General features: G+C 38.8%; 5 protein-coding genes and 1 long non-coding RNA gene across 9 annotated transcripts; 4 read left to right on the plus strand and 2 right to left on the minus strand.

Annotated features, from left to right (window-relative positions):
- On the plus strand, positions 206-2,297 carry LOC104735153. Of its 2 annotated transcripts, XR_759428.2 has the most exons (8): positions 206-389; positions 466-622; positions 724-916; positions 1,036-1,139; positions 1,226-1,530; positions 1,618-1,747; positions 1,837-1,923; positions 2,008-2,297. It is a non-coding gene; the product is annotated as an uncharacterized LOC104735153 (long non-coding RNA). The 2 variants fall into 2 exon arrangements; XR_759427.2 differs by having other exon boundaries at positions 1,837-2,297.
- LOC104735163 (glucan endo-1,3-beta-glucosidase 6-like) lies at positions 3,728-5,795 on the minus strand. Its single transcript, XM_010454898.2, has 2 exons — positions 5,252-5,795; positions 3,728-4,993 (listed from the first exon to the last, which is right to left on the minus strand). Exons 1-2 carry the CDS (start codon positions 5,581-5,583, stop codon positions 3,889-3,891), a joined length of 1,437 nt encoding a protein of 478 aa, XP_010453200.1. The 5' UTR covers positions 5,584-5,795; the 3' UTR covers positions 3,728-3,888.
- On the plus strand, positions 6,011-13,581 carry LOC109124462. The gene is made up of 25 exons (XM_010454908.2): positions 6,011-6,224; positions 6,369-6,492; positions 6,589-6,651; positions 6,749-6,850; positions 6,950-7,118; positions 7,222-7,320; positions 7,547-7,699; positions 7,781-7,820; positions 7,962-8,019; positions 8,108-8,190; positions 8,422-8,520; positions 8,636-8,751; positions 8,889-9,007; positions 9,210-9,280; positions 9,809-9,914; positions 10,079-10,218; positions 10,369-10,527; positions 10,835-10,938; positions 11,136-11,311; positions 11,823-12,012; positions 12,142-12,241; positions 12,589-12,757; positions 12,874-12,956; positions 13,044-13,120; positions 13,214-13,581. Exons 1-25 carry the CDS (start codon positions 6,156-6,158, stop codon positions 13,383-13,385), a joined length of 2,841 nt encoding a protein of 946 aa, XP_010453210.1. The 5' UTR covers positions 6,011-6,155; the 3' UTR covers positions 13,386-13,581.
- Positions 13,688-15,188, plus strand: LOC104735191. Its single transcript, XM_010454932.2, has 6 exons — positions 13,688-13,970; positions 14,069-14,122; positions 14,206-14,286; positions 14,372-14,441; positions 14,623-14,711; positions 14,850-15,188. The coding sequence occupies exons 1-6, from the start codon at positions 13,806-13,808 to the stop codon at positions 14,982-14,984; spliced, it is 594 nt and encodes a 197-aa protein (XP_010453234.1). The 5' UTR covers positions 13,688-13,805; the 3' UTR covers positions 14,985-15,188.
- LOC104735182 (surface protein-like) lies at positions 15,139-18,486 on the minus strand. 3 transcript variants are annotated; one of them, XM_019237131.1, is made up of 5 exons: positions 18,400-18,486; positions 17,804-18,294; positions 17,533-17,718; positions 17,084-17,449; positions 15,139-16,984 (listed from the first exon to the last, which is right to left on the minus strand). In XM_019237131.1, the coding sequence occupies exons 2-5, from the start codon at positions 18,008-18,010 to the stop codon at positions 15,257-15,259; spliced, it is 2,487 nt and encodes an 828-aa protein (XP_019092676.1). In that variant the 5' UTR covers positions 18,011-18,294; positions 18,400-18,486; the 3' UTR covers positions 15,139-15,256. The 3 variants fall into 3 exon arrangements, with proteins under 3 accessions (XP_019092676.1, XP_019092677.1, XP_010453222.1); XM_019237132.1 differs by lacking the exon at positions 18,400-18,486 and having other exon boundaries at positions 15,139-16,071; positions 16,126-16,984; positions 17,804-18,365; XM_010454920.2 differs by lacking the exon at positions 18,400-18,486 and having other exon boundaries at positions 17,804-18,364.
- LOC104735207 (phototropin-2-like) lies at positions 18,671-24,621 on the plus strand. Its single transcript, XM_010454956.2, has 23 exons — positions 18,671-18,806; positions 18,976-19,538; positions 19,661-19,843; positions 19,926-20,017; positions 20,111-20,279; positions 20,477-20,696; positions 20,858-20,928; positions 21,058-21,164; positions 21,250-21,299; positions 21,389-21,493; positions 21,579-21,638; positions 21,725-21,814; positions 21,890-21,966; positions 22,437-22,521; positions 22,618-22,698; positions 22,776-22,879; positions 23,101-23,150; positions 23,317-23,423; positions 23,502-23,624; positions 23,732-23,783; positions 23,879-23,991; positions 24,084-24,224; positions 24,305-24,621. Exons 2-23 carry the CDS (start codon positions 19,024-19,026, stop codon positions 24,425-24,427), a joined length of 2,718 nt encoding a protein of 905 aa, XP_010453258.1. The 5' UTR covers positions 18,671-18,806; positions 18,976-19,023; the 3' UTR covers positions 24,428-24,621.

Below are 24,624 nucleotides of genomic sequence, written 5' to 3' on the forward strand. Positions count from 1 at the left end.
AAAAAAAAAAAAAAAAAAAAAAAAAAGTAAATTTCTATTTAGCAAATTACGAACGATCGTGGAAAATTTAATTATGCAAAAAAATAAACTAAAACTGATTGTTGGCTTATTGGACTTTGCCTAAAATGAAAGATATACAAGCCCACAAAGAAGCCCATCAAACATTCTTTGAAACCCTAATCGAAGCATCGTTCACCTTTTCTTCTTCTTCTACTCTGTTTCACGAGAAGCACAACTGACAAACACAACTGAAAATCAATCCTAATTTCACTCCCACTAAAAGATCCACGTTCATGGTGGTTACAACAATTCCCATTTGTTTATAAATGTTCGTCAATATTCTTGAAACGCAAAGAAAGTTGCTGAAAACCTCTTTCTTTATCACGGAGGTAAGTTCTTTATCTATTGTTTATATCCATTACTTTTTTCTTCAATACATATTAATTCTGATTTCTATTGTTTTAGCTGCAACATGCCTCTCGATTTTACTCATCTCTCTAATCTAGATTCTTTAAAAAGAGAATGGAAGATCAAAGTTCTAATAGCCAGGACATGAAATTTTTATCCAAAAGACAAACCTAGAGTTATTCTGGGTATTGAAGCAATTCTCGTGGATGCAAAGGTTAGTGTGCGTAGTTATATAATTTTCGTATTACATCAAAGTCTTTTCATAACACAATCGAATAACTAAAAATAATTTTCATAATTCTTTTTTCTGGACAGGGGAATCGAATTCAAGCATTGGTGAAAAACAATTTAGTTAGAAAATTCAAAAAGCAATTGGTGGAAGGAAGGTTTTGTGATATCATGAATTTTGAAGTTCGTGATAATCTGGGTGACTACAAGGGAACTCTGCATCCTTACTAGATCAATTTCATGTTTACTACATGGGTGAAGCCGTGTGATCAGATCCCAAGTATATCTCTCTTCAACTGTTATCCTTTTTCACAGATTTCAACTCAATCTAATGTGGATGACGTATTCTTCGATATGTTTTTTTCTGCTATTCTAATTCAAGCCAAACTGTATGTGCAGTTGAGACTCTTAAGGATACAAGATTCGTTTCTGTTTTCCGATGATGCGGAGCTTCCTGTTCCAAAAGGAATCTCTGTCTCGAAGTGGCTCATTTTCTACTTCTGGTATGTTGTGTCTTTTGAAAAACCTGTTTACTATTTGTGATCTTTCATGGAGATAACTTATACATGTTTTTTTGCTGATGTTCAAGAGGCTCGATCTGCTCAATTATTCAGCAAGGCCCAAACAATCATCAGGCACCAATGATAGAACTGCTCACGGTCGTCCCCCTCATGAGGAGAAGAGACATGTTTCAGCTAATGGACATTCAAGACCGTCTTCCTCTGGTAGCCATTTGAATCATTCAAGACCGGCTTCCTCAGGCAGCCAAATGCAGTAGAGACAAACCGTCAAGCACCCATGAGGCAACGGGTAGTAGAACAGAGAAAGGTTTCCCGTTACATCGCCACATCCCGAATGATACCAAAACAATCAGTGCCTAACTCGAAACATCAGGTACCATGATCATGATCATGATCTTTCACATCTCTCTCTTATGTATTTTCTCTAGCAGGGCACTAATATTTCAAGTAATATGTACAGATGATGAGTAAACCAGCGCCCAAGAGACCTCCCTCGCGCGTTATAGATCATGATAGGAGGCTGCTGAAGAAGAAGAGGCTGCAATAAGGTCAGAGGATGAAGAAGCGTTCAACATGCTTAGACAGTTGTTGTAAGTACTGCTCTTCCTACTCTCAAAAATCAAAATCCATAACTAATATGTCTCATGATACTTATATGGGTTTTGTGTTTCCATTTCAGACCCAGCAAGCGTTTTTCTAGGTACGAAGATGATGACATAAACATGGAAGTCGGGTTTGAAGATATCCAAAAAGAAGAGAGACGAAGGTACATAAGTATTCTGATCTTCATGTATTTGTTTGTTTGATATTCCTTAACGATTCATGTGGAATTGTTTAAATGTACTGCAAGAATCGCAAGGGAGGAAGATGAAATCATGAAAGAGAACTTCAACTCTTAGAGGAAGAAGAAAGGAGAGAAAGAGTAAGAAAGAATCGAAAGCTGAGTTGTTAACAAAAAAAAAAAGTTAGAAGAATCCTTTGTCTTTAGTCTTCTTTTAGGACTTCAGATTATTATTATTTTTTACTGTTCTCCTCATTTAAATCTCTTTGGCCGCTTGAGGCAGAAAAGAGTTTTAATTGAATCTCTGATTCTTTTATTCAATTGAATTTCTGAATGTAATCTACCCAAGCCTTATTCAATTGAATCTTTGGATTTTGCAAAGAAATTAAAGGCAAGTAAAATTTGCCCAGGAAGAGAGCAACTAAAATTCTTTTGTTTGTTAAGAGCAGTGTTTGTGTTTGTGAGAAGATAAAAAAAAAATCAATTAATGTATGTACTTATAATTGGTGTAGTATTGTATAGTTGTTTATTTTCTATTAAAATCACACGAATGTTATTCTATCTATTCTTATATAGTATTAATAAAAGTAAAAATATATATATTTTTAGAAACTAAAATAATATGAGCATATGTGTGTGTTGTTGCCTACTAAAAAAAGATGATGAAAAATTGGAAGGCTAAGCATATTAGTTGTTGGGTCCTTTCTTTTCTTATTTGTCTCAACAATATTGCCAAATTTAATTTCTCATTTTAACGTTGCATGAAAAAGAAATTTATTTAACCCTTTATATAATATATTTATATATAAAGAGTATTTTTTAACTTTTTTAATTTTGAGTTGATTATAAGCCTAAAGTTATAGTATCAAAATTATATTTACTTTTAACATAAAAGTTTGCTAATATTCAACCAATAAATTATATTGTAAACTATTTAAAATAATATTACTTATTACAAATTAATGTAGTTATATATTATTTGATCACAAATAATTATCCGTGCGTATGCACGGGTCAAATACTAGTAATTATTATAAATTGATAGAATATAGGAATATTCTTGTTACAACTACTTAGATAACCTCGTACATATTGTTTCTAGTATCCCAGATTATGTGGAACTACTATGTAAAATCTTGTGGCTATATAAAGCCTGATTAAATGAATGAATACGTCACAGGATTAATTATGATCATCTTTCAATTATGAGAATAAGAAAACTGAAAGATAAAATAGAGGAAGAGCTCTCCCAGAGAAGTAGTTCTCCAACAAGATAAAAATTGTACTACGGCTAAGCCGTCCAATAGATTCTTTGATAATAAAATCTTTGCTAAAGACATCTCCTAAAAACAATAACGGAAGTAATATATATAACCCTAACTTAAAATAGAAAAAGTGTAATAATTATTGGCATAACACGTTTCTCTATCACATGTTCTGGACTCTTTGTAATGGATTCCGGTGATATGTTTCAGATGGATTAGTAGAGTTGCATGAGTTCTGGTGATGCCCTTGTTGCATAATGCTGGAGGATTTAGTCCTTTGAAGATTCATCGATGAACACATAGTGGAATGGAGGCTGGGGCGATGGGGAGGCAATAAGAGTGCCGACAACAAAAAGACAGCGTTTGCAACAAACAGAGCTTCAAGGAGAAAGAGAGCAAGAACTCGTCTTGTCTGTGAGAACGGCTCAGATTACTTCAGTCCCTTGAGGTGTTTTGCTCGTACAATTGACCATAACTCCAAATTAAATTAAATGTTCATTTGCCTGATTTATTATGAATAGGGATATCAAAACGGCTAAATACTTAGCATAATAAGGTTAGTTTGTTCTCTGAAAACTGCTCTAATAATCATTTGGTCTGGGGAAGAGAAAATAGAAGAATTAAAGAAGAAGATAAAAGAGTTCAAGCCATCACACAGAATTACAAATAGACAAGACCAAACCCTTCAAAAAATAGAGAGTGCGATGGCAGCAGCCATCAGTAGTGGAAAGAAGAGCCTCTGTTCCCGGGAAGCCCCACCGTAGTAAGGCTCTATCATAATCGGAAATCTGCACATTCCACTTGAAGGATCCGTCTTGGTCACCTCTGATATGTTTGGAAACTTACAAGCCGTATCAAGCTGGTCATTTATCTGAAAGTAACTGTTGAATGCATACGATATGTTTTGCTTTCCGTCCAGATCCGCACATGAAGTCCCAACCCCGAGACTGGTGCAGTCCCCACGACTACATGCATAGCTCACGCTGGGAGCCACCTGTGGATCATCCAGCTTCACGTTTGGCTTCATCACACACCATTTCCTCTGTAGGTAACGTACTCCTTTTGCCTGGATCAGAGCTCCTGTGTTGGTTGTCCCTAGGTTCAAGGCGTATTTAGGTAAGCCATCAAATGTGAATATCCCCCAGTGTCGCTCAAAGTACCCCGGCTGAACACTTTTGGCGTCCTCATCTATCAAGCTGAACAAGTATGCATCGATAGGACCAGGCCTCCTCGGAGTCCCTTTCCCACCTGAGATATGGGCCATGAAGCCTTGGTTGAACTTCCTAGCATAGTCCAAGTTCGCATTCTTGTCTCCATCAGTAGGCCACCCAATCTCCCCAATTATGATAGGCATGTTACCAAACCCATTCTTCTCGAGGGCATGCACTAGAGTGTCATAATTTGCATCAAACATGTTGTAATAGTAAGTCCCACCATCACTCACTGGCTGTGAGTTTCCATCAAAGAAAGCGTAATCCACTGGGAAGTTGGCGTCGTTGTAAAGACTGATGAAGGGATAGATGTTAACAGTGAAAGGACCGCCATTTTCGCTTAAGAACTTGACTATAGTGATCATGAGATCACGGATATTAGCTCTGAAATCACCTCCAGAAGGAAAAGTGGTTGAGCTTTCATATACATCAGCGTTCAAGGGACATGTGACCTTCACTTGGTTCTGAAGACCAGCCTTTATAATTGCAATTTGAATGTTCCTCAACGCAGGGAAAGTAGTACTCAGATAGCTCCCGTTATAAGTCGACAAGAAAGGTTCATTACCCACAGCTACATATCTGTACAAGTACAACAACCAAATCACAACATCAATTCAACACCTACTTTAGTGAGATTAATTTGGTCTGGTAGAAAAAGACAGTAACCCGTAATTTCAGACAAGGGTACAACCTACTAACTTGTCTTGGAGATTCCAAAACTCAAAGTCAAAGTAACTGATTATAAATTTCTAACTTTGTACAATGTTAAAATGTGAAACCCTAAAAAAAAGGAAAACTTTGATTAAAGAAACTAAAAAAGGAAAGAAATTAAAGGACCTGATGTTAACTTTATCGGTGGAGATGTGAACTGAGACATTTTTAGCAACCCATTTCTCAGCGGCTTTGAGGCTAGAGGCGAGAGAAGCAAGCATCTCATTGGGAATACCGACCATAACCTCTATACCTGATTTGCCCAAAGCTCTGAGAGTGTCGTATTCCGCGTCAAAGAGTTTCACTTTCTGAATACCATTCTCTCGAAGCATCCGCACCACTATGTCCGGTGGAAGAGGGTGCGACGCCTGTGTGCCCCAGTTAGCTCCAATTGAACTTGCCCTCTGACATAACACCGCCACCGACAATAATAGTAACAACGAACCCCAACCCATCATCTCTGGCTCGCCGATCTGACCCTTCTCTTCACTTCAAAAGCGATACAAGAGACCAAACTGAGCTATGAGTTTTGAGTTTTGAGTTTTGAGCTTTGAGCTTAGCTGTACTGTTTCTTGCAGACCACTGGGTATTAAAGCGACCACGCACGAGCGAGTGACCTCTGCTTTTGGCAACCCATAACGACAAAATGACACGTAAGCATCGCGTTAAACGATGCCTCTCGAGTTTTGGAGTTTTGGTTTGGTGTTCTCTCTCATAAAGTCATTTGCTGATAATGTGGGCTTTGTATTTCAGGCCCATATATTATGGGCCTTAGAAATAATTAATTGGTTTACTGGTAATATCCAGCTCTTACTGGTCCTTTGTATTTTGACTCAATAGTTGATAGCTAAAGACTTTTTTATTTTATTTTTTTAATTATTAGTTTAGAGGTGAAAAAATAATATTTTGGCTAATCGACGGAGAGAAAACGAAAAAATTCTGTGGAGAAGACAGTGGCCAGTGGAGGAATTTTTTGCGGGAGGAAAGAGCAAAAACCCTACTACGATTTATCGTTTACTAGGAGGAGACGATGCGCAGATTCGGGGCTGGGAACAGATCCGTTTCCAAGCTCGTTTTCACCATTTGTGTTGCTCTCCTGGTACGATTTCTTCCTTTTTCGATCCGTCGTAAGATGATCAAAAAATCAAATTTGATGAGTTGCGATGTTATCTTGTTATTTTCAATTCTGTTTCTCAGTTCAAAATTGCGTGATTTGTTTGATTTGATTTCGTGGTTGTGTTAGTTCATACCATCTCTATCATATGGAGCTCCACATGGAAAACGCAATACGGCAAAGTCTTCTGTTTTTTCCTTGTTCAATCTTAGGGACAAAAGCAGATTTTGGAGCGAGTCTGTCATTCGTACTGGTATCTTCTTTTTCCCCAGGCCTCTCCTCTCTTGTTGCTTTTGGATTTCCTGTGTTCGTTCTTTTTCATCACAATTTTACTTAACGCTGTTATCAGATTTTGATGATTTGGAGTCCTCAGTCCATCCGAATTCTGGTGTTCTGAATTACACCAAGTCAGGTAAATTGCCTTTCGTTTTTAGTTCAGTTCCTGTGAATGGTTTACATGATAGCTCAGTTAGCAACAAGTAGTTCCAATTTGAGTTGCATCTTTTCAGGAAATATTGCGAGTTACCTAGACCTTATGGAAGTCGATTCTGTCTATCTTCCCGTGCCAGTTAATTTTATCTTCATTGGGTTTGAAGGAAAAGGAAACCAAGGTTAATAGCTTCTGCCTATCTTGCTTTCCTGTGTATTGGAGCCATCACTTGATTTTTCTCTTTTGTCCATAATTTTTTTTTGTTTCACACTTCTTCCAGACTTCAAACTCCGTCCCGAGGAACTTGAGCGTTGGTTTAATAAATTTGATCACATGTTTGAACATACACGAGTTCCACAAAGCAAAGAAGTTCTCAATCCCTTTTACAAGACTAACATTGAAAAGGAGGTGAAACACCATCTTCCTATCATCAGTCGCGTGAACTACAAGTACAGTCATCTTTTTTGTAACCTTTTTACTGGTGGTTCATTCGTAATGTTGGTGTGGTTTTACATAGAGTTTTTGCTGGGGCCTTTGTTTCCTTTTTTTCAGCTTTTCTGTTCATGCTATACAAATGGGAGAAAAGGTGACATCAGTGATTGAACGCGCCATCAATGTTTTAGTACGTAAAGATGACGTGTCTCCCAATAGGTAATAGTGGTAATCCATTTCAAAGGGTTTCTTGCTTCTGACTATGTCGTATGGTAGTCTGTTACTGGTCATTTCTTTATGCAGAGTGATCTGAGCTGCAGATCACTTGGTTCTGGCATCTTTACGTCACTCATGATTGTTGCTTGCAGCACCTTTTTAAGTGGTGGTCCTGATTATCATTTTCTGAGTCGTTTCTATGCTATACTCTCTCCTTTTTTGGTAACAGGGATGAGGAAAGTGCTCTATGGCAAGTGGATGTCGAGATGATGGAATTCATTTTCACTAGCCTTGTCGAATATCTTCATCTCGAGGATGCATACAACGTATTTATTTTGAATCCCAAACATGATGATATTAAAAAAGCCAGATATGGATACCGGTGAGGACCTGCTGTTTATATTATCGTATCATTTATATTACGGATGAAAAATATACTAGACTTATATAAGGATTTTTGCAGGAGAGGGTTCTCAGAGTCAGAGATATCTTATCTAAAAGAGGTAGGTCTCGGTCCCTCAGATTCTGTTCATTCTTCGAAAGCAATTGCATTATAAACTAACACAAAGAAAGGAGGAATGTCATTTAAAAAGATCTCTTGGTTATTTTCGCTGTTAGTTCTTTACTCACTTTATTTTTCGCAGAACAAGGACAGTGTTAAAAAACTTCTTCAGTCTGGGAAGCCGTCAGAAAATATATTAGGTACAGAAAGGCAATAACAACGATATTTCTCCATTGATGATGTACATTCCAGTTTTCTTATTTGCAACCTGGTGCGAGTATGTTGTAGCATTTGATGTGGTGAGGAAGCCATTATACCAAAGACATCCAATGCTGAAATTTTCCTGGACTAATGCAGAGGAGACTGATACGGTTAGTTATTTTAGCTGCACCCTGCCTGCCACCCTTACCCTCAAGTTTTAGTATTCCATTGATTAGCCTTAATGCTTGTAAGATATGGAAGATGTTTATTTTGACAATAGTTAGTCCTGTGGGGTTGTTGCAATGGCTATACTCACATGCGAGAATCAGATCCTTTGTGCTGCGAGTATCTTGTGTTTCGTTATGTCGTGTTTTACTTGTTGATTGTTGTCTTGCTTTCAGTCCGAGTGGTACAATGCATGGCAGGATGCTCTTAATAAGTTGGAACAGCTATCTCATGGTAAAGATGCAGCCGAACTCATTCAGAGTAAGGTTTTGCAGGTACCAGTCTTCTTTTACTCTGGCCTAATGCTTTCGTGTCCCAGAATCATTTTTGTTTAACATGGATGTCCTTACATGTGCTTAATTTTGGATCTTTCTCAATGGAAATTTCAAGTTGCTTAAAGGGAAAAATGAAGATATGAAGGTGTTTCTAGAAAAGGATTTAAGAGCTGGAGACTTTAGCAATCTTGACTCAGAATGTCTGACTGATATCTGGATCGGAAAGGGCAGGTTGCTTTTCTGAAGCTCTCAATGCATGTGTGTACATTTTTATTTAACCTTGTCATTCTGGCTTAGAGCGCATCTTAAGCATGCCAATAAATTGTTAAAGCTGTATGTTTCATGATTTTGTGTGTGTTTACTGTCAGGTGGGCATTCATCGACTTAACTGCTGGTCCTTTTTCATGGGGACCTTCGGTCGGTGGGGAAGGAGTGCGAACCGAACTTAGTTTGCCAAATGTGGGAAAGACTATTGGTGCTGTTGCAGGTATTATTCGCAATAAATCTTCTGCAAAATGGCTCCTAAGTTGTAAATATCCTGACCATTTACCTATGCTTAACATGTTCTATGTGAAATACAATTCTCTTAATCACTGAACATCTGTGTCATTGTTTGGCCCTTTTCCATGTGCAAAAAACGTTTCCTGAATTTCTGTTAATCTTGTGTCCATGATTTTATTTTCTGCTAGAAATATCTGAAGATGAAGCAGAAGATAAACTGCAAGCTGCAATTCAGGATAAATTTTCTGTGTTTGGAGAGGTGAGTTCTAATTGGTGAAATAAGAAGTCATTCAGTTCGTCAAAGGAGCTTTATTTGGTAGTACCTGAATTATCGTGGGCACTGTTGTACTCCGGTACAAAAAAGAATAGGACTAACAAATATGTTGAATAACCAAATTTCTGGTACTTTTAAGAGGCGGAAAACATAATGTTTACCTCTGTGGTGTTGGGTAGACTTACCATAAAATAGTGATTAGATCAGAGAAAAAACTTAAAGTAAGGTGTTGAGAAAAGAAGAGTAAGAGAGTTTGGGGACGCATGGGTTCTAGCTCCGCGAAAACTAGTTTTTTTATTATTTGTTTCATGTCTTATAATGGTGAACATATCACTTGTTAATTAAGAATTTGGATCCTTAGAGCTGTATTTCCTTGAGGCTGACGCATGTGCATAAATGCAAGTGTGTTCAGGTCCACAGTGTGCAATGTCTCTGAGTTATGTTTTCATTTGCCTTGTTTGAAATGCTTTTGGCCAAGACTTCTCAGTATTGCATTTTTTTTTGTTGTCTCAGAATGACCATCAGGCTGTTGACATTCTTCTAGCAGAAATTGATGTATATGAACTATTTGCTTTCAAGCACTGCAAGGGAAGGAAAGTGAAACTTGCTCTTTGTGAAGGTGCTTCCTTAACGCTGTTTTATTTTCATTACCCTCTTCGTATATTCATGCACCCCCTTGGTTTCAAAGAAAGATTCTGCACAGCTCCCACTTCATTTTCTTGAGTAATTGTTTCAGTATTTTGTGTGTTTTTCCTAATTTTAACCTCATTTTACGTGTCCAAGAACTTGATGAAAGAATGCGGGATTTAAAAACTGAGCTCCAGTCATTTGACGGAGAGGAATATGATGAGACTCACAAGAGAAAAGCCATGGATGCACTAAAACGAATGGAGAGCTGGAATTTGTTTAGAGATGAACATGAGGTATTTTTGTGGTCCCACGCTGGGTTTTTTCTTCTGTTTCTATCTCCCTTGCTGGTTTGAGAATTCTTTCAGTAAGGCGATTAGAATCACAATGCTTCAGTTTTATATAAGAAAATTTGAAACATTGCATCTGTGATCTCGATTGCACAGGAGTTCCAAAGTTACACAGTTGCACGCGATACTTTCCTTGCACATTTAGGTGCTACTCTCTGGGGATCTATGAGACATATAATATCACCCTCAGTTGCTGATGGTGCATTTCATCATTATGAGAAAATCTCTTTTCAGCTTGTCTTCATCACCCAAGAGGTATGTTCATGTCAAATGGTCTAAAGGATTTGCCATCAGGTCAAGCATATTTTGGTGACAACTTCAGTTCATCTCATAATATAAAGTCTCAGGGATAAAAACATGTCATGAGATGAATAAAACGTAAAATTATCGAATACATTTGTCATTTTCTTTTCAAAGATTATGTAATTTATGTTTGAGAATGAAATATTATTGCTAACTAGCATAGTTACCTCATCCTACCAATAACATTGCTTGCAGTTTTTCAATCTAGTTACTATAGATGCTTGAATGATGTCGTCACTCTGTAATTTTATTGATGTAGAAAGTTCGACAAATCAAACAGCTGCCGGTGGATCTCAATGCCATCATGGATGGGCTTTCTTCGCTGTTGTTACCTTCTCAGAAGCCTATGTTCAGCCAGCATATGTATGCACTGAAAGGCTTGATCTTTCTGACCCTCTTTGATAAACAATAGCCTCAAAATGTGGTTAGACCTTAAAATTAGTAGAGTGTCTTGGCCCCAAAAAGAGACAAACATTAATTATTCTTAGATGATTTATCCCCCCTCCGATTTCTGTATACAACTTCGAGCTGTATTGAAGTGTCAATAACAATTGTGATAGGTTAACACTCTCTGAGGATCCTGCATTGGCTATGGCTTTTTCAGTAGCCCGAAGGGCAGCAGCTGTCCCTCTATTGCTTGTCAATGGAACTTACCGGAAGACTGTTCGTTCATATCTTGATTCATCAATCCTCCAGTACCAATTACAAAGGCTGAACGATCACACTCCCCTTAAAGGTCAGTTAACAACAAAAATTTTCTCTCTGTGAAGTAGATATTTTTTGAAAATTGTTACTATTAATCTCTTTTGTTGTGGCACCTTTGTAGTCACGAAAGAAGCCTTTCCTTGATGCTGCACTAGAAACTATTTGCTACCGTTTTTAAGTGATTTGGTGTTCCATTTTTCTATCTAATTTATATATTGATGTAGACACTATGGATCACGATTACGTTGAGAATTTTGATAACTGTTCTCCTTTTGCATATGTACTTCAAGTTTTCGTCGTAGGGTAGTACAATGTAGTAAGAAAAATGCAGGAGATCTGAGATACTGTATTATTTACTGTATGCCTGCGCTGTGAGATATATATTTACTACTGCCTTCGTTTAGAATTGTTACAATTTGAGTGATTGCTCTCTTCCCACTGCTCTGTCGATTGCGTTAACTGCTTGTGGATCATGCATTGGTTGATGTTGATACATTGTGATTGGCATTGACACTCTGTGTCTAACCTCGTATATAACTCAGGAGGTCATGCCCACAGCAGGTCTACTCTTGAAATTCCTATCTTTTGGCTCATCAATGGCGATCCGCTCCTGATTGACAAGCATTATCAAGCGAAGGCACTTTCAAATATGGTCGTTGTTGTTCAGTCGGAGGCATCTTCATGGGAGAGCCATTTGCAATGCAACGGAAGATCACTTTTATGGGATCTAAGGTATAACACATACATGTTAGCAGCTTTGTATTAGCAGAAATTTTATAACAGGCCTAGTTAATTTTTGCACGTCATGAGTGAGTTAGAGTAAATGAATTTTTCCTTATTCCTTACATCTTTATAACACAGGAGCCCGGTGAAAGCAGCCATGGCTTCTGTTGCCGAACATCTAGCTGGATTGCTTCCTCTTCATCTTGTCTACAGTGTAGCTCATGAAAGTGCAATTGAGGTATAAAGTTATGCTGACAGATTATACAAAATAGCATTGTTATGTTTTCATATTGCTGGTAACTATTGCAATGTTTTGAACCGAGGACAAACAAACATTAACTATAATCTCCAGATAAAGAAGCTGATGGTTCGGCTTACAATCTTTTGAAAATTGTGTTTCGTAGGACTGGACATGGTCAGTAGGTTGCAATCCCTTATCCATCACTTCTCAAGGTTGGCGCCTTTCACTATTTCAATCTGACACAATTGCCNTTTTGAACCGAGGACAAACAAACATTAATTATAATCTCCAGATAAAGAAGCTGATGGTTCGGCTTACAATCTTTTGAAAATTGTGTTTCGTAGGACTGGACATGGTCAGTAGGTTGCAATCCCTTATCCATCACTTCTCAAGGTTGGCGCCTTTCATTATTTCAATCTGACACAATTGCCCGGAGCTATATCATTACGGCGCTTGAAGAATCAATACAAGCAGTCAATTCAGGGATTCATCTTCTGCGGCTGGAGCGAACGAGTATCCTTGGAAGTTCTTTAAATTTATGTTTTAAGGTTTTGAATTTGAACTATGAAGAGCTTTTATTACCTGCTGGTGTTCATATGCTAGTGTAAATATCCTTGACCAGAAACAAGATAAAAAAACGTTCAAGCTATTCCGATCGAGGGAACGTGAGCTGATGAACAAGTACAAGTATGTGGTTAGCCTGTGGAGACGGGTGAGTACACACACATCTGTACATTTAGCTTGGTTTCTTGGACGTTCATCGAAGGCTTCAAATGATGTGTTTGCTATATGTTAACAGCTTTCGAATGTTGCGGGAGAAACACGATATGGTGATGCCATGAGATTTCTATATACCTTAGAGGAAGCTACGAACTCGTAAGTACACCTCTTTTTACCCTTGCTACAGTTTTTTAAGAGGAATGATTGATTAGCTATAAACACAGGTTTTTTTTTTTTTCATTTGATCAGATTCGTAAGAGAAGTGAATGCAACAGTGGGGGTCTTGCACCCAATTCACTGCACAAAAGAGAGGAAGGTGAAAGTAGAAGTAGACATGACCACAATTCCAGCCTTTATCATAGTTGCGATTCTTCTTTACGTTGTCTTAAAGCCAAGAGCTCCTAAGCCAAAAATCAACTGATCTCTGAAATCTAAAGAAGAATCCCATACAACATTTTTTTTTTGTCCCTTTTTTGGAACACTGTGTAGTTTTATCACTCATTTTGTATCTCACACCTGAGCAACAATTGTTGTAATCTGTATTCTGATTCGTTACTGGAAATCACAAAAGGATGTAGAACTTACCAAATTTCGTACTTAAAGATAGATTAGAGACATTAATTAGACAAGAATGAAAGAGAGAACCTGTGTTTGGGTCAATAGTGGGCCCCTTTAAAGACCATAACTTGATTAAAGCCAATCTTGGAAACACGAACAAAGATTCGAAAGAAAATAATATAAAAATAGGATCTGAAGCTCGAAGCTTCCGGAGACATCGGAGGAACCCTAAATTGGATGAGAAGAGGAGAGTGAGGGGGAAAGAGAGAGAGTAAAGAAAGTAATGGAGAGAGAGGAGGAGAAGACGAAAGAGGGCTCATCGTATAGGTATTGGGTGAGAGAAGCCACAGCAGATGCAGCTCCTCCTCCTCTGCCCCAGAAGCTCAGCAACAACGACGTCGCTCTCAATGCTGCTGCTCCTGCGTCCCTTGGCTCTCTCTGGAATCGGGTTTGCTCTTTTTTTTTCGTTATCATCTGTTAAACTCGTGTTTACAATTCTTCTTTGCATTATCTAACTCTTCTTGTTTCGTTGTTTTCTCTACATAGGCTGGCACTTGGGAGGAGAAAAATCTCACCAAATGGGCTACTGACCGTTTAAAGGTTTCTTTCATTCTTTCTCTCTTACTCTGTTTTTGTTTGCTTTACTTATTTTTTTGCTAATTTGCTTGGAATCGTGCTCGCAGGAGCTGTTGGGATCAGTGGGTTCATTGCAATTCTCTTCTGGCAAAGCTGAGATTATAGATATTAACAGATGCGTTGGAGATGTGAGTTGCTTTCTTTCTCCTTTTTTTTTTTCTGTTGTCTATCTTTGTTCTGTATAGATGATTCCTTTTTCCTCTGCTTCGCTAGGCTTTCTTAGTCACAGTTCGGAACAAGAAAAGAGTTGGCTATACTTACGAGCTTTCCCTTAAAGTTGAGGGTAAGACGACTACACTAAGAATCTTTTACTTCATTTGTGTTGATAAAAGTAAAGACCTTTTGCCTTTATTATCATGAAATCTAGTCGGTTTAGATGAGGTTAGGAACTTTCATTGTCTTTTGTTCGTGTAAAATACAACTTGTTTGCATCCAATTCACTGCTATTATGGCGATTTTCTTAGGGGAGTGGTCATTTGAAGAGAATATGAAGAAGGTGAAGGGGAGCCTTGAGATTCCTGAGTTTTCATTCGGCGAGCTTGATGATCTTGAGGTAATGTTGCTATAGAGAATCTTGAGAGGAAAGGTTCTGTTTGTAGTTTAGACAAAGATGCATAGAGAGACTTTGATTTGATTTGGGAAGAATGTTAGAATCTCTGTATGATGATGATACCTTGTGCAAATGGAGCAGGTAGATGTGAAGCTCAGCGAAGACAAGGAACTTTCCCAGCAGCTGAAGCACCTTATTAGGTTGGATATGAAGCAGTTCTTGGAGCCTATACGCCTGAAACTCGGCCAGTTCGAACAGGAACTCAAAGATAGATAGGGGTTGGCTCCTTATTTTTCTTTCAAATTCAGTTAGTAACAAGAACTCAGTAAAACGTTGCATCTTACGCTTTTTCTGTATCCCATGCTTGTATGACTGTCAAAGTTCAGTTCATCAATCAGATTTTATCCAGTGAGAAGTGCTTTTATATAAGTGTACGTTAAAACCTTAAATTTTTTAAAAAGAAGGAAGCTTTGTATTGTATCATTCAAGCACAAAAACTGTAGAGGAATACATAATTTGAGGTGCCTCTGATCGTCTTACAATCTAACTCATTCTTCACTATTTTTCTTTCTCCTGGGCTCACTCAATGCCTTCTTAGCCTTTGCCCACTCTTTCAAAGAAGTCGAGCTTCTCATAAAAGTGCATGTCTCCCCCGACCCAACCTTTCTCTTAAATGTCTTCTTCTTCGCACCCAATCTGCCTCCACTCAAATTTTTACTATTCAGACGCTGCCGATTCTCATCTAAACTTCTCACAGGGGTACTATCCACAGGGACTCCCGCAGTCACAAAGCCACCGCTGCTACATGTGAATTCTGTTTGTTTCATTGCACTTGCAGTCTGGTGTTCTACATTGTTGATCACTTTAGCTGCTTCGCCCTTGTCAGTACTTAGATCTGGGAAGAGTTGAGTTATACTGAATGAAGGCGTATTTTTGTCGCTAACCAGCTGAGTCCATGAAGCCTTCTGAAGCCATGAAGAACCTCCTGTTGACTTGTTGTTAGAAGCTTTCAGTGGTTCTTTCCCCGCCTCTTCTTCTTCTACAACATCTTCCTTGACGACTAAGCTTTCCTTTTCCGAATTCAAATCCTCTGCTACATTTTCATGCTTTCCCGCATTCGACTTCATGTTCCCCCTATTGCCCTCGGTGTTTGCAACAAATTCCAGGGGTACCGCTTCAACAGTATCTGAAAGTGATTCTGAGTCGTCTGAATCTACAGCGTCACTAGCTGTGTCATCTGCCACAGAGTCACTAGCTGGATCATCAGCCATGGACTCATTAGCTGTTTCATATTCAGTAGTATCACCATCATCCCTCTCAACCAAAGCGTCACTAGCTGTGTCATCTGCCATAGAGTCACTAGCTGCGTCATCTTCCACAGCATCACTATCATCCATCTCAACCAAGGAGTCACTACCTGCGTCATCTTCCACAGCATCACTATCATCCCTCTCAACCATAGAGTCACTAGCTGCGTCATCTTCCACAGCATCACTATCATCCCTCTCAACCATAGAGTCACTAGCTGCGTCATCTTCCGCAGCATCACTATCATCCTTCTCAACCATAGAGTCACTAGCTGCGTCATCTTCCCCAGCATCACTATCATCCCCCTCAACCAAAGCGTCACTAGCTGTGTCATCTGCCATAGACTCACTAGCTGCGTCATCTTCCATAGCATCACTATCATCCCTCTCAACCAAAGAGTCACTAGCTGTGTCATCTGCCATAGAGTCACTAGCTGCGTCATCTTCCCCAGCATCACTATCATCCCTCTCTATATCATCTGCTATAATGTCACTATCATCCCTCTTTATGTCATCTGACACGGGTAAATCCGCTGCCATGACTGTAGAAGTTAGGCGCTTACTTTTTGTCTTCCCCTTCAAATTTTCTCGGCTAGGAAACCCAGTAAGATCAGTGTTGTGTGGTGCAGGTTGTACTGCTTTACTGGAGCTAACACCTGGCAAGAAACTAGATACACTAAAATCACTGCTGTCCCCATTGGCCATAAGTGATTTCCAGGACGACTTTTGGGACCAGGAAATATTGTCATTAGACCGCTTGACACCTGTTGTTCTGCTCGGTTCATCTGATGATTTATCCGGTACCACTTCAGAAGGCTTCTTCTTTTCACGTGTGGCCAGAGAAGATTCCAGTCGTCCACTTTCCTCTTGGCTGATTGTTTGCCTTTTTTTGCTAGGGTGAATGTGGTTCCCTTTTCTTCCTTCACCATATCCTTTTCCACTTTGTGTTGTTTCGTTGAGAATTGATTTCTGAGTTACAAATCAAAGAAAGAGCCAGATTAGTGATAGGGTAGACTAGATGACTCATTACTGAGTTAACTAAAATAGAAAAATATTAGCTTTAAGTACCCGTTTCCTAGACAACATATCCATCTCTGCCTTCCCCATATCGTTCCCACTAGATACCACATTGATGACAAGGTTATCTTGGTCTGCATCAATCTCATCATTGTCTTCTTCAGGGACCTGCTCACTAGTTGGAATGTTGTGTTTCTGAAAGAGCTTATTCATCACGGAGTTCATAACATTCACCTCGTCTTCGTTTATTCCCACATTAAGCGCGTCTAGATCATGAAGATGTGTTTCCCGAGGAGTGAGAGAGTTGTTAGAGTGCTCTTCACAATCACAAAAGCTCTTTGGAAGAGAAGACGTCAATGGAACACGCTGAAAACTATACTTATGTTTTCCAGTTCCACTAAGTGGCATAGCTCTCACCTGCACCAGACAAAAAGGTATCTCAAACCCTAATCACTTACTACTCCTAGTACTAGTACATATCATGTAAGGAGCATTGGTACCTTTCTGAGTCTGGGAAAGAAGATGTTAAGATGAGTGGAAGGTTCTGAATCAGAAGGAGGAGCTTTTATGGTGGTATCATCTTTAGGAGAAGACGCCTCTTCCCACTCTCGCTTCAACCGAGCTAGATAATGCTCTTTAGCTTTCTCCAGATGTAACCTCCCTCCTTTCCATACACATCCATTATACTGCCAACATCAGATTAGGGTTAAGAAGAACAAGAGAACACAGCAATGGAATAAAAAAAGGGAAAGAGAGATCGTATTTGCTCACCGTGCAGAAGAGCTTGCTGAGGGATTTTTCGGACGATGGAGAGAAGTCGATGTAGGCAAAGGAACGACCTTTAGTCCTAACGAATTCGACAGCATCAACAGTTCCCATCGGAGAGAAGATCTTGAGTAGATCATCTCTTCCAACGCTTTCTCCCAATCCTCCGACGTGAAGCCTAACACCGCCGCCGCCGCTTTTTGTTTCCTCCATTCTTCTCAACAGCTTCAGTTTCAGTTTCCCTCGTCTCTCTCACTCACTTCTACATCTTAATTAATAAGGCCCATTATGAAGACCCACTAGGCCTAATTGGGCTTTAAGGCCTTAAATATCTCTTTGGGATCCGACTCTGCAACTGCAACATTATTTTGAAAGAGACAGTGAAAGAAGAAACAAAATTACTCGATTTCGTCGTCTGCGAAAGCATCTTTGGGAGAGAAGAAGAAGAAGCCACACAGTCGAGTTCGTCTTCCGTCGAATCAGATATGGCGCATGTTCTACCACATTAGTAAGTTTTACTTTTGAATTATTACATGATTTTAACCGAAATGAGAAAAAAACAGTGTGTGGTGTGATTGTTTTGTGAATTATATTGTACTTACTGGTGAAATTGATGTGAGGGGAGGGGCGTAATAAATGTGTTGATGACGGAGAAATTTTTGTAAAGACCTAAGGGAATGATAAACAATAGTGCACGTATTTAGGGGAAACAAGAGTGTGGTCCTTCTTTGATTGAGAAAAAAAAAAAAAAAAAAATTGGGTCCATGTGAGTTTGATTACTGATAGTGATGTCTCTATCCTCCCAGGCTTCCGCATCGCTCATTTGTAGCCTCAGAAACATGATTTCGTTATTCAGCTCAAAATAATATAACTCAGTACAGTTGTGTGTGTGTTTTTTTTTTTGTAAAGTTGGTTTATCTCTGAAAGCTTTTTCTCATCGTCATTGCCCTTTTTAAAGCCATTGTACTATAAATCCATGAGTTGCAGCTGATAATAAAGCTACTCTGTGGTATTTTTCAACTTTTTATTATTAAACTTCAACTTCTTTAACGTGTTTTGTTGATTTGTTTCCAAAGACTTTAATGGCATTTATTAGTTGTTTTCGGAACCTACAGGTGTGCCTGCCTCATCTATCTATCTAACTTTGTTTTTCTGTGGTGTCTGGTTTTTATTTGCAGCCTATTCATTACTTTGTTTAGCCTAAAGAGAAAGAATAAAGATACATTATGGAGAGGCCTAGAGCCCCTCCATCTCCCTTGAATGATACGGAGGCTTTAAGTGAACGTAGATCCCTTGAAGTCTTTAACCCCTCCAGTGGAAAAGAGACACATGGATCATCTTCAACTTCTTCTTCATCACAGCCGCCTCTTGATGGCAACGTCAAAGGCAGCAGTAGTAAGTGGATGGAGTTTCAAGATTCCGCTAAGCTAACTGAAAGAACGGCTGAATGGGGTTTATCAGCTGTTAAGCCGGAGGCGGGAGAAGATGGCATTAGTTTCAAGGTCTCCAGTGAAGTGGAACGAAGCAGGACCATGTCTAGGAGGTCATCCGAAGAATCTACTTCTTCTGATTCAGGGGCTTTCCCTAGAGTATCACAGGAGCTCAAAACCGCTCTATCCACGTTGCAGCAGACTTTTGTTGTCTCTGACGCCACTCAGCCACACTGTCCCATTGTCTATGCCAGCAGTGGATTCTTCACCATGACTGGTTATTCCTCCAAGGAAATTGTTGGAAGAAACTGGTACGGCTCCTCTCATATCTTTTTCTAGTGTCATCTTTAATTGCTACTTAGCATAATATTGCTTTTGAAATCTATGCCAACTTATTCTAAAAGTTCTTATAACTTTTTCGATAATACGCCAGCCGGTTTCTGCAAGGGCCGGATACAGACAAGAATGAGGTTGCCAAAATCAGAGATAGTGTCAAGAATGGAAAAAGTTACTGTGGAAGGCTGTTAAACTACAAAAAAGATGGAACTCCTTTCTGGAATCTTCTCACAATCACTCCTATCAAGGACGACCAGGGCAACACCATTAAGTTTATTGGGTACCTCCCTTAATTCCTCCCTGTTATTTCCTAGTTAATCGACTGTCTCCTCTATCAATCATTTTGACACTTCCATATGCAGGATGCAGGTCGAAGTTAGCAAATACACAGAAGGTGTAAACGACAAAGAATTGAGGCCTAATGGACTCTCCAAATCCCTGATTCGATATGATGGTTTGTGCTCCCTTGCATCTCTCCATAAATTTAACAGTTTCTTCTGTGATAGTAACAATCATATAGTTTAGCTAATGTTCTTGATGGTATCAGCTCGCCAGAAGGAGAAAGCTTTGGATTCCATTACAGAGGTCGTGCAGACAATAAGACATCGCAAGTCTCAAGTGCGGGATTCTGTGAGCAATGATACACCTGGTAGACAAACTATGCAGTCAGATGAGGCTTCAAAGCCGGTCAAAACACCTGGACGTGTTTCAACGGGGTGAGTATTTTCACCATCAAATCCTCCATAGTCTCCATATACATAAAATGCTTCAAGGAATGTCTTATTTCTTGTATACTTTGGTAACCTTGTGCTGGGCCTTAGAATGTATGCTTTAAAATGGATTGGTTAGTTAATTGTGAAGCTGTACATATATAATTTGAATGATTTGTGATCAAACCTCGTGAAATGTGCAGGTCAAGGCTCAAATCGCCTAGCTCGAATAAGCATGAAGATGTTGCAAATATGGAACCTGAAGAATTGATGTTGAGCACAGAAGTAATAGAGCAGAGGGACAGCTGGGACCTTTCGGAAAGAGAAAGGGATATACGCCAAGGAATTGATCTAGCTACCACTCTTGAGCGGATAGAGAAGAATTTCGTCATCAGTGATCCTCGTCTTCCTGATAATCCCATTGTATGTGTGTTTTCAGTCTAAAAATTGAGATGCATGGTCTTTTCTCAAAATTCTTTGTATCAATTGTAGATGTTGCTTATATTGATTTTTTTTCTAATTCAAGTGTGCTACTATTTAAGCAGAAAACCTTGAAATGATGATGCAATTTGTTTCCTTTGCAGATCTTTGCATCAGATAGCTTTCTTGAATTGACAGAGTATACACGCGAGGAGATTTTGGGGAGAAATTGTCGGTATGTGAATATTCTTCTTTTTGTATCTATTTACTCATGAAGTTCATCATGTCTGTTAGTTATGCAGTTTTCTCCGACTGTGTTTTTGTTTATTCATGATATGGATATGTGCAAAATGGTTGGCTTCAGGTTTCTTCAGGGGCCAGAGACCGATCAATCGACTGTCCAGAAGATAAGAGACGCAATAAAGGATCAAAGGGAGATTACTGTGCAGTTGATAAACTATACTAAAAGCGGTAACTATCTATACTGAACATTTTTGGACGATCATATTATAAAATTTCAGTGCAGATGTGTCATCAATACTCGAAACCATTGCAGGAAAGAAATTCTGGAACTTATTCCATTTGCAACCTATGCGTGATCAAAAGGTCGCCGTGAGATTTTTGTAATTTATAGATACAGATTCTTGAAGAAAACCGTGCATTTTTTCTGACTACATGACCTTTTTCATCATTAGGGAGAGCTTCAATACTTCATAGGTGTACAGCTTGATGGAAGTGATCATGTAGAGCCCCTCCAAAATCGTTTGTCTGAGAAAACAGAGATGCAGAGTTCTAAATTGGTACGTTGTTAATCTCCTACTGCGGTTTATTGTAAAATCTATTTTCTATCAAAGAAGACTATCACATTGGTTATATATAATTCAGGTGAAAGCTACAGCAACAAATGTAGATGAAGCTGTCAGAGAACTTCCAGATGCTAATTCGGTAAGGCATCTTTTACATCTCCTTATTTATGATTACTTGACAAAGATGTAAAAGTATAAATTCGATCGATTTGCAATGTATTTTAGCGGCCCGAAGACCTGTGGGCTGCACACTCGAGGCCTGTCTATCCTCTGCCTCACAATAAGGAGAGTACGTCCTGGAAAGCAATTAAAAAGGCATGCATCAAACCACATTACCTCTTACTTGGTTTCTCAGTCACCCTGTTCTTATTTTGACAGTCTCGTTTGCAGATCCAAGCAAGTGGAGAAACAGTGGGACTACATCATTTCAAACCAATAAAACCATTGGGTTCCGGTGATACTGGCAGGTATGACATATTAACATTGTCCATAACAATAAACTTGAAGTTCAAACTATCCTTGAGTCTCCTTTTACTTAGTATAGACTTGTATGATTGACTTTTTTTTTTTTTTTTTNGTGGGCTGCACACTCGAGGCCTGTCTATCCTCTGCCTCACAATAAGGAGAGTACGTCCTGGAAAGCAATTAAAAAGGCATGCATCAAACGACATTACTTCTTATTCGGTTTCTCAGTCACCCTGTTCTTATTTTGACAGTCTCGTTTGCAGATCCAAGCAAGTGGAGAAACAGTGGGACTACATCATTTCAAACCAATTAAACCATTGGGCTCCGGTGATACTGGCAGGTATGACATATTAACATTGTCCATAACAATAAACTTGAAGTTCAAACTATCCTTGAATCTCCTTTTACTTAGTAGTTAGTATAGACTTATATGATTGACTTTTTTTTTTTTGTTTTTTGGTTGGAAAACTAGTGTTCATTTGGTTGAGCTGAAGGGCACAGGTGAATTGTATGCCATGAAAGCAATGGAGAAAACAATGATGTTGAATCGTAACAAGGTATATGATGGAGAATGAGTTTCCTATAGAGAGGGAAAGCTGGAAAATGCAACATTTATATTATTTCTCTCATTGACGACATGCAGCATTATGCAGGCTCACCGAGCATGCATCGAAAGGGAAATAATTGCCCTTCTGGATCATCCTTTCCTTCCTACTCTCTACGCTTCCTTTCAGGTAGATAATTTTCTTTTTGTTTGCATCATATCAGTTCTTCTGTTTCATTGCTGAAGTGTTTTTCTTCGTCTCCGCAGACATCTACACACGTCTGTTTGATTACAGACTTCTGCCCAGGTGGAGAGTTGTTTGCACTTCTTGACAAACAACCTATGAAAATATTAACAGAGGACTCTGCAAGGTATCCTATTTTGTTATTTTCTTTGAGCTAAATGTATAGTGTGTAAGACAAGATCTCCTGGTTATGTATTAACTAAAGAGGGGATATGTTAACAAGGAAACTTAGCATCCTATATCAGTAATTTAGGTAGCTGTTTCTTAGATAACTGATGAAGTCTATAAACCTCATTGTCATTTTTTTATCTGCACTTATGTGTCAATTTAATCAATCTCTGTCATCAGGTTCTATGCAGCAGAGGTCGTTATCGGCTTAGAATATCTTCACTGCTTAGGTAAATAAACTGCAGAAAAAATATCTTATTTTTGGTGATTCATTGTGTGTGTTGATCTAAACATCCCTTGTTTATAAATTGCAACAGACTTTAAGTAGTCTCGTCATCGTCCAATAATTTGAGTTATTGTTTCGTTTAAATATTTGTATATATGTTCCATAAATAGGAATAGTATACCGAGACTTGAAGCCTGAAAATATACTGCTCAAGAAGGATGGACACATTGTATTAGCTGACTTTGATTTATCATTCATGACGAACTGCACACCCCAGGTGCTTTTTTATTCAACTCTACTCTTATTTATTGGCAAGTTACAGAAATGTTATAATTAGGAGACTTATCCTGTGCAGCTAATTGTTCCGGCTGCACCTAGCAAAAGAAGGAAATCCAAAAGTCAACCACTACCAACATTTGTCGCAGAACCAAGTACCCAGTCAAACTCCTTCGTAGGGACTGAAGAATACATTGCACCTGTACGATAATGCACTTAATGTTTATCTCTTGCAAATCGTCCTTTGCATCTGCCTCAATGTGTTTCAGATTTTGGGTATTCTACTCATGGTTTACATAATGGTTTCAGGAGATAATCACGGGTGCTGGTCATACAAGTGCTATTGATTGGTGGGCACTTGGTATAATCGACAACCATCTTACCTGATTATGATAACGATTCACGTCACAACCCCTTCTAATATGCTCATCTCTTTTGTGTATGTGTTTGTTTTAGGTATCTTGTTGTATGAGATGCTTTATGGTCGCACACCTTTCAGGGGCAAGAATAGGCAAAAGACATTTGCCAACATCTTGCACAAAGATCTCACCTTCCCCAGCAGTATCCCTGTGAGCTTTCTTGTTAATAACATGTGTGTCTTCCAATGCACCCAACGTAGAAAAATACTAATATAAGTATATAACCATATGTGTTTGTGCAGGTAAGTCTTGTAGGTAGACAGTTGATCAACACATTGTTAAATAGAGATCCGAGCAGCCGGTTAGGATCGAAAGGTGGTGCAAATGAGATAAAGCAGCACGCTTTCTTCCGCGGGATCAATTGGCCTCTCATACGATGCATGGTAGGGGACTAATAAAGTGTTATATAAATCAGCCCGTATTGTATTTGTTGGCCTAATACAATAAAGTGATTGCAATGCAGAGCCCTCCACCATTAGATGCACCGTTACGCATAATAGAGAAAGATCCAAATGCCAAAGACATAAAGTGGGAGGATGATGGTGTGCTTGTTAATTCTATGGACTTGGACATTGATATCTTCTAATCCCCACTCTTCGTTTCTACCTTTGAATCTCATTTTTAAGCAAAACTTCTTCTCAATAAAGCAAAGGTGTTGTATTGTAGTAGTTGCTTTACATATAAACCGCTCTCTCATTTCTTCTAAAATCACAAAAATCAACAATAAACATTACAAGCTGTAGAGTTTTTTTTGTGAGACCATGTTAATATTTATGTTAAGTG

The sequence above is a fragment of the Camelina sativa genome, chromosome 2 (assembly GCF_000633955.1).
Source record: "Camelina sativa cultivar DH55 chromosome 2, Cs, whole genome shotgun sequence".
In the NCBI taxonomy this organism is placed as follows: Eukaryota; Viridiplantae; Streptophyta; class Magnoliopsida; order Brassicales; family Brassicaceae; genus Camelina; species Camelina sativa.

What these genes read in the sequence shown, in the direction of transcription:
- LOC104735182 (XM_019237131.1), bottom strand. Translation starts at nt 18,010, where the DNA reads ATGGAGGAAACAAAAAGCGGCGGCGGCGGTGTTAGGCTTCACGTCGGA. An exon ending in TCAGCAAGCTCTTCTGCACG is followed by an intron (nt 17,719 to 17,803) that starts GTGAGCAAATAC and finishes TGATGTTGGCAG; the next exon opens with TATAATGGATGTGTATGGAA. An exon ending in TCTTTCCCAGACTCAGAAAG is followed by an intron (nt 17,450 to 17,532) that starts GTACCAATGCTC and finishes TGTCTGGTGCAG; the next exon opens with GTGAGAGCTATGCCACTTAG.
- LOC104735191 (XM_010454932.2), top strand. Translation starts at nt 13,806, where the DNA reads ATGGAGAGAGAGGAGGAGAAGACGAAAGAGGGCTCATCGTATAGGTAT. An exon ending in TTGGCTCTCTCTGGAATCGG is followed by an intron (nt 13,971 to 14,068) that starts GTTTGCTCTTTT and finishes TTCTCTACATAG; the next exon opens with GCTGGCACTTGGGAGGAGAA. An exon ending in GGGCTACTGACCGTTTAAAG is followed by an intron (nt 14,123 to 14,205) that starts GTTTCTTTCATT and finishes TCGTGCTCGCAG; the next exon opens with GAGCTGTTGGGATCAGTGGG.
- LOC109124462 (XM_010454908.2), top strand. Translation starts at nt 6,156, where the DNA reads ATGCGCAGATTCGGGGCTGGGAACAGATCCGTTTCCAAGCTCGTTTTC. An exon ending in TCACTTTTATGGGATCTAAG is followed by an intron (nt 12,013 to 12,141) that starts GTATAACACATA and finishes TTTATAACACAG; the next exon opens with GAGCCCGGTGAAAGCAGCCA. An exon ending in CTCATGAAAGTGCAATTGAG is followed by an intron (nt 12,242 to 12,588) that starts GTATAAAGTTAT and finishes TGTGTTTCGTAG; the next exon opens with GACTGGACATGGTCAGTAGG.
- LOC104735163 (XM_010454898.2), bottom strand. Translation starts at nt 5,583, where the DNA reads ATGATGGGTTGGGGTTCGTTGTTACTATTATTGTCGGTGGCGGTGTTA. An exon ending in ACCGATAAAGTTAACATCAG is followed by an intron (nt 4,994 to 5,251) that starts GTCCTTTAATTT and finishes GTACTTGTACAG; the next exon opens with ATATGTAGCTGTGGGTAATG.
- LOC104735207 (XM_010454956.2), top strand. Translation starts at nt 19,024, where the DNA reads ATGGAGAGGCCTAGAGCCCCTCCATCTCCCTTGAATGATACGGAGGCT. An exon ending in GTCTTCCTGATAATCCCATT is followed by an intron (nt 20,697 to 20,857) that starts GTATGTGTGTTT and finishes TTTCCTTTGCAG; the next exon opens with ATCTTTGCATCAGATAGCTT. An exon ending in TATTGATTGGTGGGCACTTG is followed by an intron (nt 23,784 to 23,878) that starts GTATAATCGACA and finishes TGTTTGTTTTAG; the next exon opens with GTATCTTGTTGTATGAGATG.